Raw genomic sequence first — 14,883 nt, 5'->3', positions numbered from 1 at the left:
CTGTAAATTTGCTGTCCTACTGTTTTCTGCCCTCTATTGTTTCAGGGAAGAAATCAGCTGCTATTTATATTTTTGTCCCCCATTTTCTTCTGGGTTCTTTCATTATTTTCTGTTTATCTCGTCACTTTTATTTTTTTACTTTTTATTTTTTTTTATATTAAGTTTATTGGGGTAACATTGGTTAATACAATTATGTAATTTTCAGGTGTACATTATCATTTGACATTTGTATATTCTATTGTGTTCACCACCCAAAGTCCAGTTTCCTTCAGCTACCACATATTTGATCCCCTTTACCCACTTTACCCTCCCCCACCCCCCTATATTTGACCCCCTTTACCCCGTCTACTTCCCTCTTCCTCCCCCACCCCACTAGTAACCACTACTCTATAATCCTCTAGTAACCACTAGTTTATTGTTCACGTCCATGAGTCTCTGTTTGTTTGTCCTGTTCATTTGTTGCTTTTAGGTTTATATCCCACATATAAGTGATATCATGTGATTTTATCTCATCACTTTGATTACAATATGTCTAGGTGAATTTTCTTTGTAATGATTCTGATTTGGGTTCACTTTAGTATTTGGAACTGTAACAATGTTTTTCCTTAAATTTGGAGAATTTTCAGCCATTACTTCTTTAAATATTTTTCCCCTCTCATTCTCACTCTCCTCCTAGGATTTTGCTTCGTAGACTATTTGATAGTGCCTGCACATCTCAGGTGCTCTGTTATTTTTTTTTTAATCTTTCCTCTTTGTTCTTTACACTGGATTATTTCTTTTGTTCTATTTCACGTTCACTGACTATTTTTTCCGCTATCTTAGTCTGCTATTCATTTTACCAAGGGTATTTTCTTTTATTGAAAAATTTAGTTCTGTAATTTCCATTTGTTTTTTATTATAGTTTACATTTCTCTGCTGAGACTCTTTGTTTACTCACAGAACATATTTTTCTTTAGTTCTTTGATGATAAGTAGTGGAAAACAATTCATCCTATTCATAATAGCAAAATGTCAGAAACAACCCAAATGTCCTTTAATGGGTGAACAATTAAACAAACTCCAGACAGGACCTCTGAGCTGGTGGAAATAACAGCATAAATTTCATTCCTTCTCTGTAGTAACATCCATACAATGGAATATGACTCAGCAATAAAAAGGAAAAAAATCAAATATTAATACCCTCAACAACTCAAATTGACCTCAAAGACATTATGCTTCATGAAAAAAGCCAGTCTCAAAAGATTATATATTGAATAATTCCATTTATGTAACATTATTGAAATGGCAAAACAATAGAGATGTAGAACAAATCCGAGGTAGCCAAGGGCAGAAATAAGGACTGGAGTTGGGGTAGGCATAAGTACAAAGAAGTAGCAGGTGGAAGTTCTTCTTGTGGAGATGAAATAATTCTGAATTTTAATTGAAGTGGTGGTTACACAAATCTGCGTACCGGATAAACCTCGCAAAACACATACACACACATGCACACACATACAAATGCAGGTTAAAAATGGTAAAAACTGAATAAAGTCTATAATCTAGTTAATGTGTCAATGTCAATGTCTTGGCTTTTATATTGCACTACAGCTATATAAGATGTCACCTATGGGGAAAACTGGGTAAAAAATACATGGGACTCCTTGTACTATTTCTGCAACTTGTTTATAATTATTTCATAATAAAATAAATAAACTATAATCTATATCTCTAATCATACAAAAAAAAAATAAATAAGTCAAAATGGATCATAGACCTAAATGTAAAACTTAAAACTTCTCCTATAAAGCTTCTAGGGGAAAACTTTTGCAACCTTGGTTTAGGCAAAGATTTCTTAGATATGACATGCATAAAAGCACAAATTGATAAAATGGGCTTCATCAAAAAATAAAATTTCTACTCTTCAAAAGATATTGTTAAGGTAATTAAAAGACAATATTTGCAAATTGTTTATCTGATAAAGGACTTGTATTCAGAATATAAGAAGTACTATTAAAATTCAATAAGAAAACAACTCAATTTTTTAAGGGAAAAGATGTTAATAGATAACACCAAAAAAGATATACAGATGACAAACATATGAAAACATGCTCAAAATCACTAGTCATGAGGGAAATGCAAACTAAAACCTCAGTGCGGTACCATTTTACACCTAATACACAGCTAAAATTTAAAAGATTGACCATATGAAGTGGTGGCTAGGAACTAGAACTCTTATATACTAATAGTGGGAATGTAAAAAGGTACAACTACTTTGGAAAAGAGTTTGAGTTTCTCAAAAATTTAAATATACATCTACCATATGACCCAGTCAGTTCACTTCAAGGTATTTATCCAAGAGAAATGAAAACATAAGTCCATATTAAGACTTATCTTTGAATGTTCAAACAGATTTATGTGTAATAGCCAAAAACTGGAAACAGCCCAAATATACATCAACAGATGAATAAACATATCTGTAGCATATCCATACTAATAATAAACAATAATTAAAATGAATGAACTACTGACACAGTAAAAACATAAATGAATCCCAAAATAATTATGCTGAGTAAAAGAAGCTAGACAAAAAAGAGTTGAAATTCTAGGAAATGCACACTAATGTGTAATGACAGAAAGCAGACCAGAGATTGCCTGAGGATAACAGAGAAAAGGGGTGGGAAGAAGGGATCACCAAGGGTCATGAAGAACTTCTGGGGATGATGATATGTTCATTGTCTTGACTATGTGATAGTTTCACATGTCTGTACATATGTCAAAACTTATGAACTTGTATTCTTTAAACATGTACAGTTTATTGTTGACCAAGTCTTCATAATTGCCTATTTCTTACCCTTTGCTTTGACTTGACCAAACTAAAGCTTCTTTCTTTACTACAGGTCCTTGAACTCTGCCTGTCCCCACAAAAAGTGAAAGTGCCCCCCCCCCACACACATCAGCTTCTTCTAGAAATCAGCTGACCACAGCAGGACACTTTCCCATCAGTCCTCACTGGCTCGTTCCCCTTGCTTATCTGTTTTCCCTTAAAAGATTCTGCTCATCTCTGCTTGTCTCCACCTTTACCCCATCTAAGAAAAACTTTTCTCTTTGATTCTGAGACACTCTAGATTTCTGAAATCAGAGTGGTCTCCCTGTTACAATAGTCTTTATTTTGAATAAAGCCTATCTTTATCGAAGTCCAAATTTAGTTTGTTGATGTTGTTTCAATTATACTTAAATAAAGCTGTTAAATTTTTTTCAAAAACACTGTGCAAGACAGACAGATGGCTTCATAAAAGAATAGAGAATCAGGAAATAGACTATGTATACAAGAATTTTGTTTATGATGAAAGTACCATTCTAAATGATTTTACAACAACTGACCATTCTATACATTACTGGATAGAAATTAATATCTAGTTCAGTGCACATGATCCCCTCAATTATAAAAATGTTTAATTAAGAAATGCTAGAAACAATTATCAAGGGGATATGATTATACAGGAGTACTAAAAGTCTGGTCAAAATACAAAATTCAAAGTCTTAAGGAAAAACTGATAAATTTGCCTTCATTTAAATTTTCGATTTCAATATGAGAAGTCATATGAAAAGCTAAATGCCAAGAGTAAACCTTGATGTAAACCACAGACTTTGTGTGGCAATGATATGTCAATGTAGAGCCATCAATTGTAACAAATGTACCACTGTGCTACAGGATGGGGACAATGGGGGAAGTTGTGCATGTGTGGCAATAGGCAGTATATGGAAATCTTGGTACTTTCCATTCAATTTTGCTGTGACCCTAAAAGTTCTCTAAAAGATAAAGTTGATTAATTTTTTAAAGCTAAATGGTAGCAGACATAGGGAACACATTAGAACATGTTCAAAAAAGGACTTTGCCCATAATACTTGAGTTCCTAAAAATCCATTTAAAAGAATTGACCCAACATAAAAACTGATAAGGGATATAAAACAATAATTCACAGAAGAAAATTATGCTAATGGTATCTGAACATATGAAAAGATATAAAGTAAAACAATATCTTCTTACTTTTCACCCAAAAATTAAGAAAACATTTACACTGCACTGGCAAGACTACGGAGGAGCACTGAATGCAATGATATACTGTTGGTAGAAGTGCAAAATGACACAGTCTTTTTGTAGGAAATTTGGTGGTCTCTGATAACATTAAAGACACAATACTTTTCAATTCAGTTATTCTACCTTTATGTAATTATCTTAAAGAAATACTTGTGTATATATACATGAGGTGTGGATGTACTATTTGCAACAGAAAAACACTAATTACAGTAAGGAAATGTGCATTAATCAGAGTATGGTTAAATAAATCATAGTACATCCTTATATTGGAATACTAAGCAGATTAAAAGACTGTCTACATAAGGTAATGACATGGAAAAATCTTCAAGATATAGTAATAGAAAAAACTGCATATACATATTAAGTCTGATTTCATTTATATAAAAAAATGAAATTCTAAAACAAACCCGACTATTTACAAATGTACACATTGTATAAATGTACATAAATGTCTAATAAATAAAGTCTAAAAAGAAACACATTAAGTTTATGAGAATGATGACCACTACAGAAGGAAGTCTGAAAATTTATGGGGGAAATAATGGTATGAAAGGGGAATTTCACTTGTACTTACTATTCGAAACTTTTATACCATGGAAAAAAACCTGTGCTATTTAAGAGAGAGGGAAGTTTTTTTTTTTTTTTAAGAGTAATTTTGTAGTACGAAAGCTCAAGAAGCAAATATAGTCTATTTCAATAAGTTTTGTAGTGAACTAAACAGTCAGGAGAAAGCAAAACAAAACATTTAAGGAGAAAGATCTGAGAGTGCCAGGAAAGGAGAAGAATTTGGTCATCCTAACAGCATAATGTTAATTTAAAAATTAAACATAATCTCATTATGCTTATTTTCCTCATCTGAAAATAAGAATATAAAAAAATATCAGTATCTTTGGGTTATCGTGAAGATTATACCATGTAAAACATTTAGCAGCAATAGCGTAATGAAGGCCCATCACAATTCCATCATAAAATATATACTGCCTTTCTAGAACACGAAGTCTTCTAGCAAAAGCCAGGTGTGGTTAAGTAAAGAAGAAAAAGAACTTATGGAAAAGATTGAGAATATAGTAAAGCTTACACATAAATGAACAAATTTCTTTAAAATTTAATGCAAGGCCTAGGAGGAAAGGGCCTAAAGTAGGACATTTTGAAAGGAGAATGGCTAAGATATAGAACACCAATAATAAAGATGGGCACGGGCTTTTGGCAATAAGAATGGGTAACAGGTGTGATAAAGCCAGAGATCAGCAGGTAAACTTAAGGTTAATAAAGGGAGAATGCCAATTTGAGTACCAAGAACTTTGTTACTGAAGGACTCTGGAGAATGGACCAGCTTCAATTTATTATTAAAATGAGTTCAACTGAATAAATACTTTTGCAATGAAAGTGCCAGAACAGTGAAAGCTCATAAGTACAGAGCCAAATGAAAAACTGATTTATTCTTTAAAGTAAATAAATGACCCAATAACTATAATAGAAATGGTAGAAAAGGTAGCAAAAAATAAAAGAATAAACATGGCACTTACCTTGACACTGAAATAGATGACATCATTAATTATGTTCTGGGAAGACAATGACCAATCTCAGGAACATATCCCCACAACCAAAGTACCAATTCTCATTTTACCACTAAATTTTACTTTAGCTCCTGTGCCAGAGTTGCCCAAAGTAAGCTATTTTATCTTTTGAAAATGCTGAGGTTATTTAACAAAGCAAAAATAAAAAATTTAACTGACCTTTGGAGTACCACAGTCACACTCTTCTCCAGGATCCACCAATTTATTACCACAGAAAGGAGCACTGTAGGCTTCATCAGGTGTTGGAATATTAAGAAGGCAGTTTCCTCCTTTATTTAAAGTTAACTTCTCAAAGTCCTCTGCACTGCAACTGCTAAAGTTTCTGGAACCTCTATAATAAACATTAAGAAAAAGACCTTATGTCATAGCGATTATTCATTTTGAAAATTTTAAGTTGTGTCTTTAACTCACAAGAAGTGAATATTTAAAACAGCAGAAAATAAGCTAACCAAAAATAGAGAGCAATGCGAATACCTATTTCTAATAAATATAGAACATTGTTTAAGTTAACACACAATAATTCACTATTTGGTTATAACATATTACAGCTCCACAAAAATATGTTCACTTATATTGAAATAAGAAATCATAAATCTCATCAGCAGAAGAGACCTTTAAGTTCTCTAGTCCTAGCCATAGTAAAAGTTCTTCAAATATTAGAAGCCGGCCATGTTTCCCCAATCTATTTTTCATTCCACAAGATAACATTAGTACGTTCCCCTCACCATCACTTACTAGGATATATGTGAAAATAATATGAATAGGCAATTCCAGAAGCCATGAAGAAGCAGAAATGCACAGGCAGAATTTTAGCTACAGTTTGAGTTTTAAACGCCTTTTAGGATAAATCCTGAGAACCACGGTTAATATTTTGATGGCTAGATGGACTTCTAGAAACTGTCCAACTTGAGCTATCTATATGAGATTTATACAAATGCAATTTTGATGTGCTCTACATGTTGGAGTTTTTTAAATTATTGTTTTACTCAATAACTATAAAACATATTCAGATAACCCCACTGGCTATTTTTACTTTTGAATACTACTGGAAACACACCCATATATACGATATAAATCTTTGAGAAATCCAACTCAAATTAAAATTTTATCAGGGGAATTTGGTGCCCTGAAAGAATCTCTTTTTCATTAGTTTGGGCACTGTTGCCAAAAGTAGTAGTGAGAATAAAAACAGATGCATTATAGATTTTGAGGAGGCATTCCTATCTATGTCGAGTCTTTGTACATTCAAGGAATCGAAGAAACAGATCCCTTCTGTGAGACTTTGTCCTTGGGGTATACAATTTACACTTTTCTTTGCTAATTGGCCCAGTCTCCAGAGAAGAAGACAGTCCTAGCCCTAGGTTCTTGGGGATGGAAAGCAGTCTGCCCAGAACATTTGTTAACTACTATTTGACAAAAGGTCAGAATGTGGGAAGTTGAAGGATTTTAACAGACTGACAGAAAAGAAACATGAACAATTCCTATTCTCTACCTATCACATCTGGGCATTAGGACATTAATTTAAAGCATCTCCTCATCTCCTTTCTCACATCGAGGTGAGTTTTCCAAAAGTGCTTCAAAAGAAGATAGATGTGACTGACAATAATGTTAATGGTCTACCAGGATATGACAGGGGGCAAAAATCAACTATCATTGAGAACATTCTTTCTCAGTAATCTAGAAATAACAAGAACACATTTCCACTATTACCATATTAAGCCCTATAGCTTAGAAGTAGGAAATTCTCCTAAGAAAGAACTCTAAGTAATAGCACATAATTATTAAAAATATTTTCAATAAAAAAGGCTTCTATTTACGGAAACTTTCTGATGTAGGTGGCACTGAGGGGCAGAGTTATTAGAGCCATTTCTCCAGAAAGGCACTTGTCAGGATGAGCACCTCATATTTCCAGGAATTTAAGAGCAGTGTGTGAAGAGAATACTATCGGGTCCCCCAAATATATTAAAGAATAATAAAATCATATTATAAATGTAGATTACTCATTTTTAAAACAAAACTTGGCTCCAAATGATTATCTGGAAAAAAAATCTAGTATCCATATCATCTGCATCCAAAAACAAGGCCTAATTTATAACAAACATTCAACTGTTTATTAGATAACATATGAAGTAGAAGGTAAGAAATCAGTTCTCAAAAACAGATTAAATACCACTGCAGATAACATAATCCTACTTCTCAAATTATTCTTACCAAAAATTGTTCAAATTCAATGGCCAACACATTATCAAAATATAACATGAACTCACAAGATACTGTAAGAACCACTACAAAAAATAATTTAAAGACACTATGAGGGGGAAAAAAAAACCAGATAATTCTAGTCTCAGATACTAGAATTATCAAACAATAACAACAACAACAAAAATTCCTGCTTGCTATGGTCAGGAAGAAAAATGACAAGCTTAAAACTTTACTAGGGAACTAAAATGCAAAATAGTAATATAGCAATTTGAAAAAGAACCACATAGAAATTTGGTAAATGAACTGTAATGAGCAAAATTAATAATTCAATGGATAGGTTTAACAACAGACTAAATACAGCTGACCCTTGAACAACACATGTTTGAGCTGTGCAGGGCCACTTCTATAGTGGATTTTTTTCAATATATATGTACAGTACTATGAATGTATTTTCTCTTCCTTATGACTTTCTTAATAACATCAGCTTTATCTAGCTTATTTTATTATAAGAATATAGTATATAATACACAAAACATACACAATACATGTTAATCAACTGTTTATGTTATCAGTAAGTCTTCCAGTCAATAGTAGGCTTTTAGTAAGTTTGAGAGATTCAAAGGTTACATGCAGATTTCAACTGTGCAGGAGGTCGGTGCCTATTACCCCTGAATTGTCAAGGATCAATTGTACAGATGAAAATAGCATTAGCAAACTGGAAGATGTCAGAAAAATTACCTAGAAAGAAATAAAATTAAATACACACATATACACACACACATGAAAAGGTAAGAGACAAAGAGAACATTGTGAAGTCATACACACAGTTTATCAGAATCAAAGAAATATGGCAAATGTGTAGGAGCACTATATACAGAGGCACTCTGGGAAGAAACAATAAGCAATATGTAAAAACACAATGGCTGAGAATTTTTCACAACTGATGAAAAATATCAAACAGCAAACTTTAAAACTCAAAAACAAAAATCCTAAACAAGATATGAATGCATGTGTGGACATGTGCACGCACACGTTATGTAAATTTTTTTTCTACAACTTGAACCATATAGTGAAACTTAAAACAAATTTTAAAGGAAAAATGAAAATAGCCAGAGGTAAATATGTAAATCCACTTCAATGAAACAACATTCTTACAGCTGACATCTCAACAGCAACATGGAAGCAAAAAGAAAATGGAATATCAATAAACTGAAAAAATATAACTGACAACCTAGAATTCTATATTCAACGAAAATATCCTCAAGAATGAAAGAGAAATAAAGACATCCTTAGAAAAAAATAAAAACTAAGAGACATACTGTGAGATACACACTAAAGGAAATTCAAAAAGGATTCTAAATGATTGAAAATGACACCAAATGTAAGGTCAGAGATGCAAGAGAACCAATGAAAGTGATTAGTATGTAGGTGAATCTAAATGAACAGTAATAATCTATGGAGAAAATAAAGATATTATAAGAGGAATTAAAGATCATGGACTTGAAGACTCCATACTGAAAATATGTTAGTTATCTTCACCAAACTAATCTAGAGATTTAATACAATACCAATCAAAACCCCAGTAAGACTTTTTTGTGGAACTTAAGAAGCTAATTTTGAAATTTACTTAGAAAGCCACAAAAAGCCAAGACACCCTTTTTTTAAATTTTTTATTTTTCAATTAGAGTTGACATTCAATATTATTTTATATTAGTTTCAGGTGTATAGCATAGCAGTTGGACATTCATATAATTTACAAAGTGATCCCCCCTATTAGTCTAGTACCTACCTGGCACTATACATAGCTTTTGCAATATCATTGAATATATTCCCTATGCTGTATTTCACATCCCCATGACTATTCTGAAACTACCAATTTGTACTTCTTAATCCTTTCACCTTTTTCACCCAGCCCCACCAAACCCTCTCTCATTCGGCAGGCACCAGTTTGTTCTCCATATGTATGAGACTTTTTCCATTTTGTTTGTTCGTTTATTTTGTTCTCCAGGTTTCACATATATTTGTAAATATATGAGATCACATGGTATTTATCTTTCTCTGTCTGACTTATTTCACTTAGCATAATATTTTCAAGGTCCATCTATGTCATTGCAAATGGTAAGATTTCCTTTTTATGGCTGAGTAATATTCCATTATATATATGTATCACATCTTTTTTATCCAATCACCTATTGACAGGCACTTAGGTTGCTTCCATATCTTGGCTATTGTAAATAGCACTGCAGTGAACATAGGGGTGTATATATCTTTTCGAATTCATTTTGGTTTTCTTTGATAAATATCCACAAAAGACAACCTACTGAATGGGAAAAGATATTTGCCAATGATAAGGGGTTAATATTCAAAATTTATAAAGAACGCATACAACTCAACACCAAAAACACAAAGGATCCAATTAAAAAATGGGCAGAAGACCTAAATAGGCATTTCTCCAAAGAGGATATACAGATGGTCCATAGACATATGAAAAGATGTTCAACATCACTAATCATCAGAGAAATGCAAATTAAAACCACAATGAGATATCTCCTCACACCTGTCAGAATGGCTATCATCAATAAATCGAAAAATCAAGGATTGGCAAGGATGTAGAGAAAAAAGAACCCTCATACACTACTGATGGGACTGCACATTGGTGCAGCCACTATGGAAAACAGTTTGAAGGTTTCTCAAAAAATTAAAAATAGACCTACCTTATGACTTAGATGCTCTTAAACAAGGAAGTCAAAGTGGAAAAACTTGCTTTATACACCTATTATAAAGCTGTGAGAATTAGGTAAGTGCAGTATTGATGAAAATATAAACAAACAAACAAATGAAATAGAAGAGCACAGAAATAAACACAAATATTTATGGACACTGGATTTGTGACAAAAGTGACACTTAAAAATAGCAAAGAAAGGAAAGTCTTTTAATAAATAGTGCCAGTCAACAAACTATTCATATTGGAAAAAACGTGACCTCTACCTTACATAATGCACAAATGGCAATTTGAGGTGGACTATGCACCTAAATATTAAAGAAAAAACAGATGAAAAGAGAATATAAAAGAATATTTCCATGACAGTAAAGTTAGGGAACAATTTCTTAAGTGAGACACAAAAAACAATAGTCATAAAGAAATAGATTGATATACATGAGTACATTAAAATGATAATTTTAAAACTTTTCACCAAAAGTCACCAAAAAATTTATAAAAACACTTCTAGAAAACAATAAAGATAAAAAAAAAAACTGGGGAGAAATTGAACAGTATCTTCACACACACACACACACACACACACACACACACACACACACACACACACTCAACCCTCAAACTAAAGGAAAAGCAACAAAAATGAAAACATACTATAGCTACCTACATCGGGATGGACAAACATCACAAACACATGTCAACTAAAAAAGGCCACAACAACAGGAAGCATACTGAATACAGCAGCGCCCCCTGCCATCCACAGGAAATATATTCCAAGATCCCCATTCCTGAAACAGTGGATAGTACTGAACCCTATATATACTAAATTTTTTCCTATACATACACATTTATGATAAAGTTTAATTTATAAACATGCACAGTAAGAGGTTAACAACAATAACTAATAAAAAAAAGAACAATTATAACAATAAACTATAATAAAAGTCATGTGAACGTGGTCTCCCTCTCTTTTTCTCAAAATATTTTATTGTACTTACTCACCCTTCTTCTTCTTGTGATTATGTGAAATGATACAATGCCTATGTGATGAGATAAAGTGAAGTGGATACATTGGACAAAGGGATGAATCACATCCCAGGCAGGATAGAGCAGGACAGTGAGAGATTTCATCACGCTACTCAGAATGGTGCACAATTTGAAACTTACGAATTATTTATTTCTGGAATTTTCCATTTAATATTTTCAAAGCAGGGTTGACTGCAGTAATTAAAATCACAGAAAATGAAACCGCAGATAAGGAGGGCTACTGTAATTCTGTTTTTGTTTTTGTTTTTTAGGCAAGGCAATCCTTGGTTGACCTTACAAATTGCAACGACCTTGTCATCTCACAACTCCCTTTTTTTTTTTTTTTTTTATTTTTTACGCCTACAGCACCTGGTCTTTCTAGGTGGATGGTCTCCCATCCAAGTACTAACCGGGCCCGACCCTGCTTAGCTTCTGAGATCAGACAGAATCAGGTTTATTTAGGATGGCATGGCTGTAGATAAATTCTGTTTATTTATTTACTCTATTTAATCTATTCTATGATTAGAGTTCAAAATAGATAAAATTAAAGTGTTTAGGAATACATGTTTAGGTGGCAAAACTATAAAGAAAAGCAAGGAAATAAATGGTTACCATAAAAATCAGGGTAATGGTTAACTGTAGGGAAGAAGGTATGATAGAGAAAACCACAAAAGGGATTTCTGAGGATCCTGGTAGTGACTAGCCTTGGGTGGTTACACAGTGTTCACTTTATAAAAATATGTTTAGTTGTATATTTGTTTAGCTATATTTTCTGTATATTTTACTTGTCACAGTTAAAAAAAAAATTTTTTTAATGTATCACAAATTCTACCAGAATAAGAAGACCCAGCAAGAATATTTCTCCATGCTTCCCTTCCTACAGTTAGCCTCAGTGGAGTCTAATAAAACAGAAGGTACTTAATTAGGACTGAGAAATCCTTTAGAGAAAAAAAATAAGATGAATTTGCTCAACTTGATGGGGGTTGTTAGAGTCAGAAAGCTAATGTGAGTGATAGCTTTTATAGGAAGTAAACATCAATAAGAAAATAGAATAAAAGATATAGGCTACACCTTTCGGCAATGATGACCTCCCCATGAGAACGTAACTCTTGCTAAGGACCTCCTTCATCTCTCTCCAGAAAAGAAGAGGAAACACAAAAAGCAGCGCCTAGTGCAGAGCCTCAACTCCTACTTCATGGATGTGAAATGCTCAGGATGCTATAAAATCACCACCACCTTTAGCCATGCACTAATGGTAGTTTTGCGTATTGGCTGCTCCACTGTACTGTCAGCCTACATGAGGAAAAGCAAAGCTTACAGAAGAATGCTCCTTAGGAAGCAAGCAGCACTAAAAGCATCCCGAATCAAGATGAGTGAGGAACCACCCCAATAAACACAATTTGGATTAAAAAAAAAAAAAAAGTTAAAGGCCACAGAGTAAGAGGAAAACGGGATAAATAGGAAGCTTCATCTGACTTAAAATTTAAAAAAGGAAGGAAAGACGGAAGGGAGGGAGGGAGGGAAGGATGGAGAGAAAGAGAGATGGAGAGAGAGAGAGAGTGAGAGAGAAGAGAAAAAAAGATGCAACAGAAAACACACCACCATTAATAAATTTAAGATATTTATTGCCAACTGGTAGAGCAAATAAGTCCATTTCATCTAGGAATAGACTAGAGCCATCTGTCTAATGAGGCCCACCGGATCTTAAAGAGTCAATCCAACAGTATCTCTATTATGCCCATTCTGTCCTCTGCCCAGAATACTTCCCTGTTCAAAGTAGAAGTGAGTGCAATGTCCTCTGGGTTAGTTTACATTTTCCTCAGGAGAAGCAGGTTCCCCTTTATTCAGTAGTGAAAGTCTCACTTATGTTCTTTTTAGGGAGGTGGGGGAAATGGAAAACCTTTTATTGTCCAAAACTTGGTACTCCTAGATCTAGAAATCAATGTGCCTTCACTAGACGTCCTTTTGGACTGAGCCATCACAAGTGTTGCCTCAGACCACAGCCTCAGAGTCTCTGTGTTTGCTATAGACCCAATTTTAATCTATCATTCCTAAAATGCTTCTGCACTAACCCCTGTAAGCAATGAAGTCCTGAGATTTAATCTCTTGCACAATCTCACCCAGTCTCAACTGTTTCTTTAACTATACCTTTTGACTCAAGATCATACTTGAGCCATGCCTCATTTCAAACCTGTAAGCCTAATATATTTCTGCTTCATATACAAAAGAGTAGTAACAAAGACAGGAGCTCAAGCAGTGAATATCTCCAAGCAATGGAATACTTACACTTAACCAATACTTAACACTTATCTACAAGCTATATCTCTGCCCCAGAAGACAGTAAATTACAAACAGAACATTCTTCACCCTGGTTAATTTTAACTTACTACACTAACATATACAATTACTATTACAAGGTCAATAAAATATGTATGTACTCACAAACTGACTTGCTACACAGTCACACAACCTCCCCAAAGGCAAGGGCAACAACTGACACATATATTCTAAACTTCTTAGATTGCTAAATAAAAGTGTGAATCCATTATAGTACCAGTAGTAATGGGAAAATAATGTCAAGGCAATCCACTCAGGTCTATGTGAAATATAATCATTCACTGAAAAAAATTTTTTTAAATAAATAAAGAGCGCCACAATAAAATTAACAACATATAATATTTCTAGCATACATTATCAAATCTCAAGTATAGTCCATAGAACACCAGTAATAGCAATCACTTAAATGTTCAATGCTATTAAATATTAATATTTATTGGAGTGGCAACTATACTTTTTCTACAATACTTCTATTAAATCATTTTGCTTTATTTCTTAATTAACAATGTCTTCTCAGAGCAAAATGATTCAAAATAATACATAAAAGCCAGAAGAAAAAAACAAAATGACCTGAAAGATTACCACCAAAAAACACTGCCAGTTAAACATTTTGGCAAACATCCTTCCAATTTTTTTCACATGTTCCTAATTTTAAGACAGAAATAATTCACACCATGATAGTTCACATATTCCATTTTTCACATGGATAAATATATTTTTAAATCAATATATTATTAACCACCAGTAATTTGCAAATCATCCTCTGCAAAGCCCTAGAGTATCCAAGGAGGTGCCCTCAGGGGCCAGGACTAACTTATGCATTAGGCACCATAAGCACAATGCCTAGAACCCATGATACTGCTGTAAGCTTAATTTCTTTTAAAATCAGAAGAAAAAAAATGGAAATCATCATAGTGAATATTTAATAATGAATCCAGTCTGGGT

The 14,883-nt window shown here is 33.2% G+C and overlaps 1 protein-coding gene and 2 pseudogenes across 2 annotated transcripts in view; 1 reads left to right on the top strand and 2 right to left on the bottom strand.

Moving 5' to 3' along the window:
• The window catches only part of ADAM9 (ADAM metallopeptidase domain 9), a 109,784-nt gene that overhangs the window by 56,349 nt on the left and 38,552 nt on the right, over window positions 1-14,883 (bottom strand). For both annotated transcript variants that reach the window (XM_011372618.2, XM_023519658.1), the window contains exon 12: window positions 5,814-5,985. In XM_011372618.2, the coding sequence (XP_011370920.1) occupies window positions 5,814-5,985 (172 nt within the window). The remainder of the gene's footprint in view (window positions 1-5,813; window positions 5,986-14,883) is intronic.
• LOC111728992 lies at window positions 9,226-12,999 on the top strand (annotated as a pseudogene).
• LOC111729176 lies at window positions 11,959-12,081 on the bottom strand (annotated as a pseudogene).

Source organism: Pteropus vampyrus, unplaced genomic scaffold (genome assembly GCF_000151845.1).
Source record: "Pteropus vampyrus isolate Shadow unplaced genomic scaffold, Pvam_2.0 Scaffold8, whole genome shotgun sequence".
Taxonomy (NCBI): Eukaryota; Metazoa; Chordata; class Mammalia; order Chiroptera; family Pteropodidae; genus Pteropus; species Pteropus vampyrus.
This window is presented reverse-complemented; position numbering and strand designations above follow the sequence as displayed.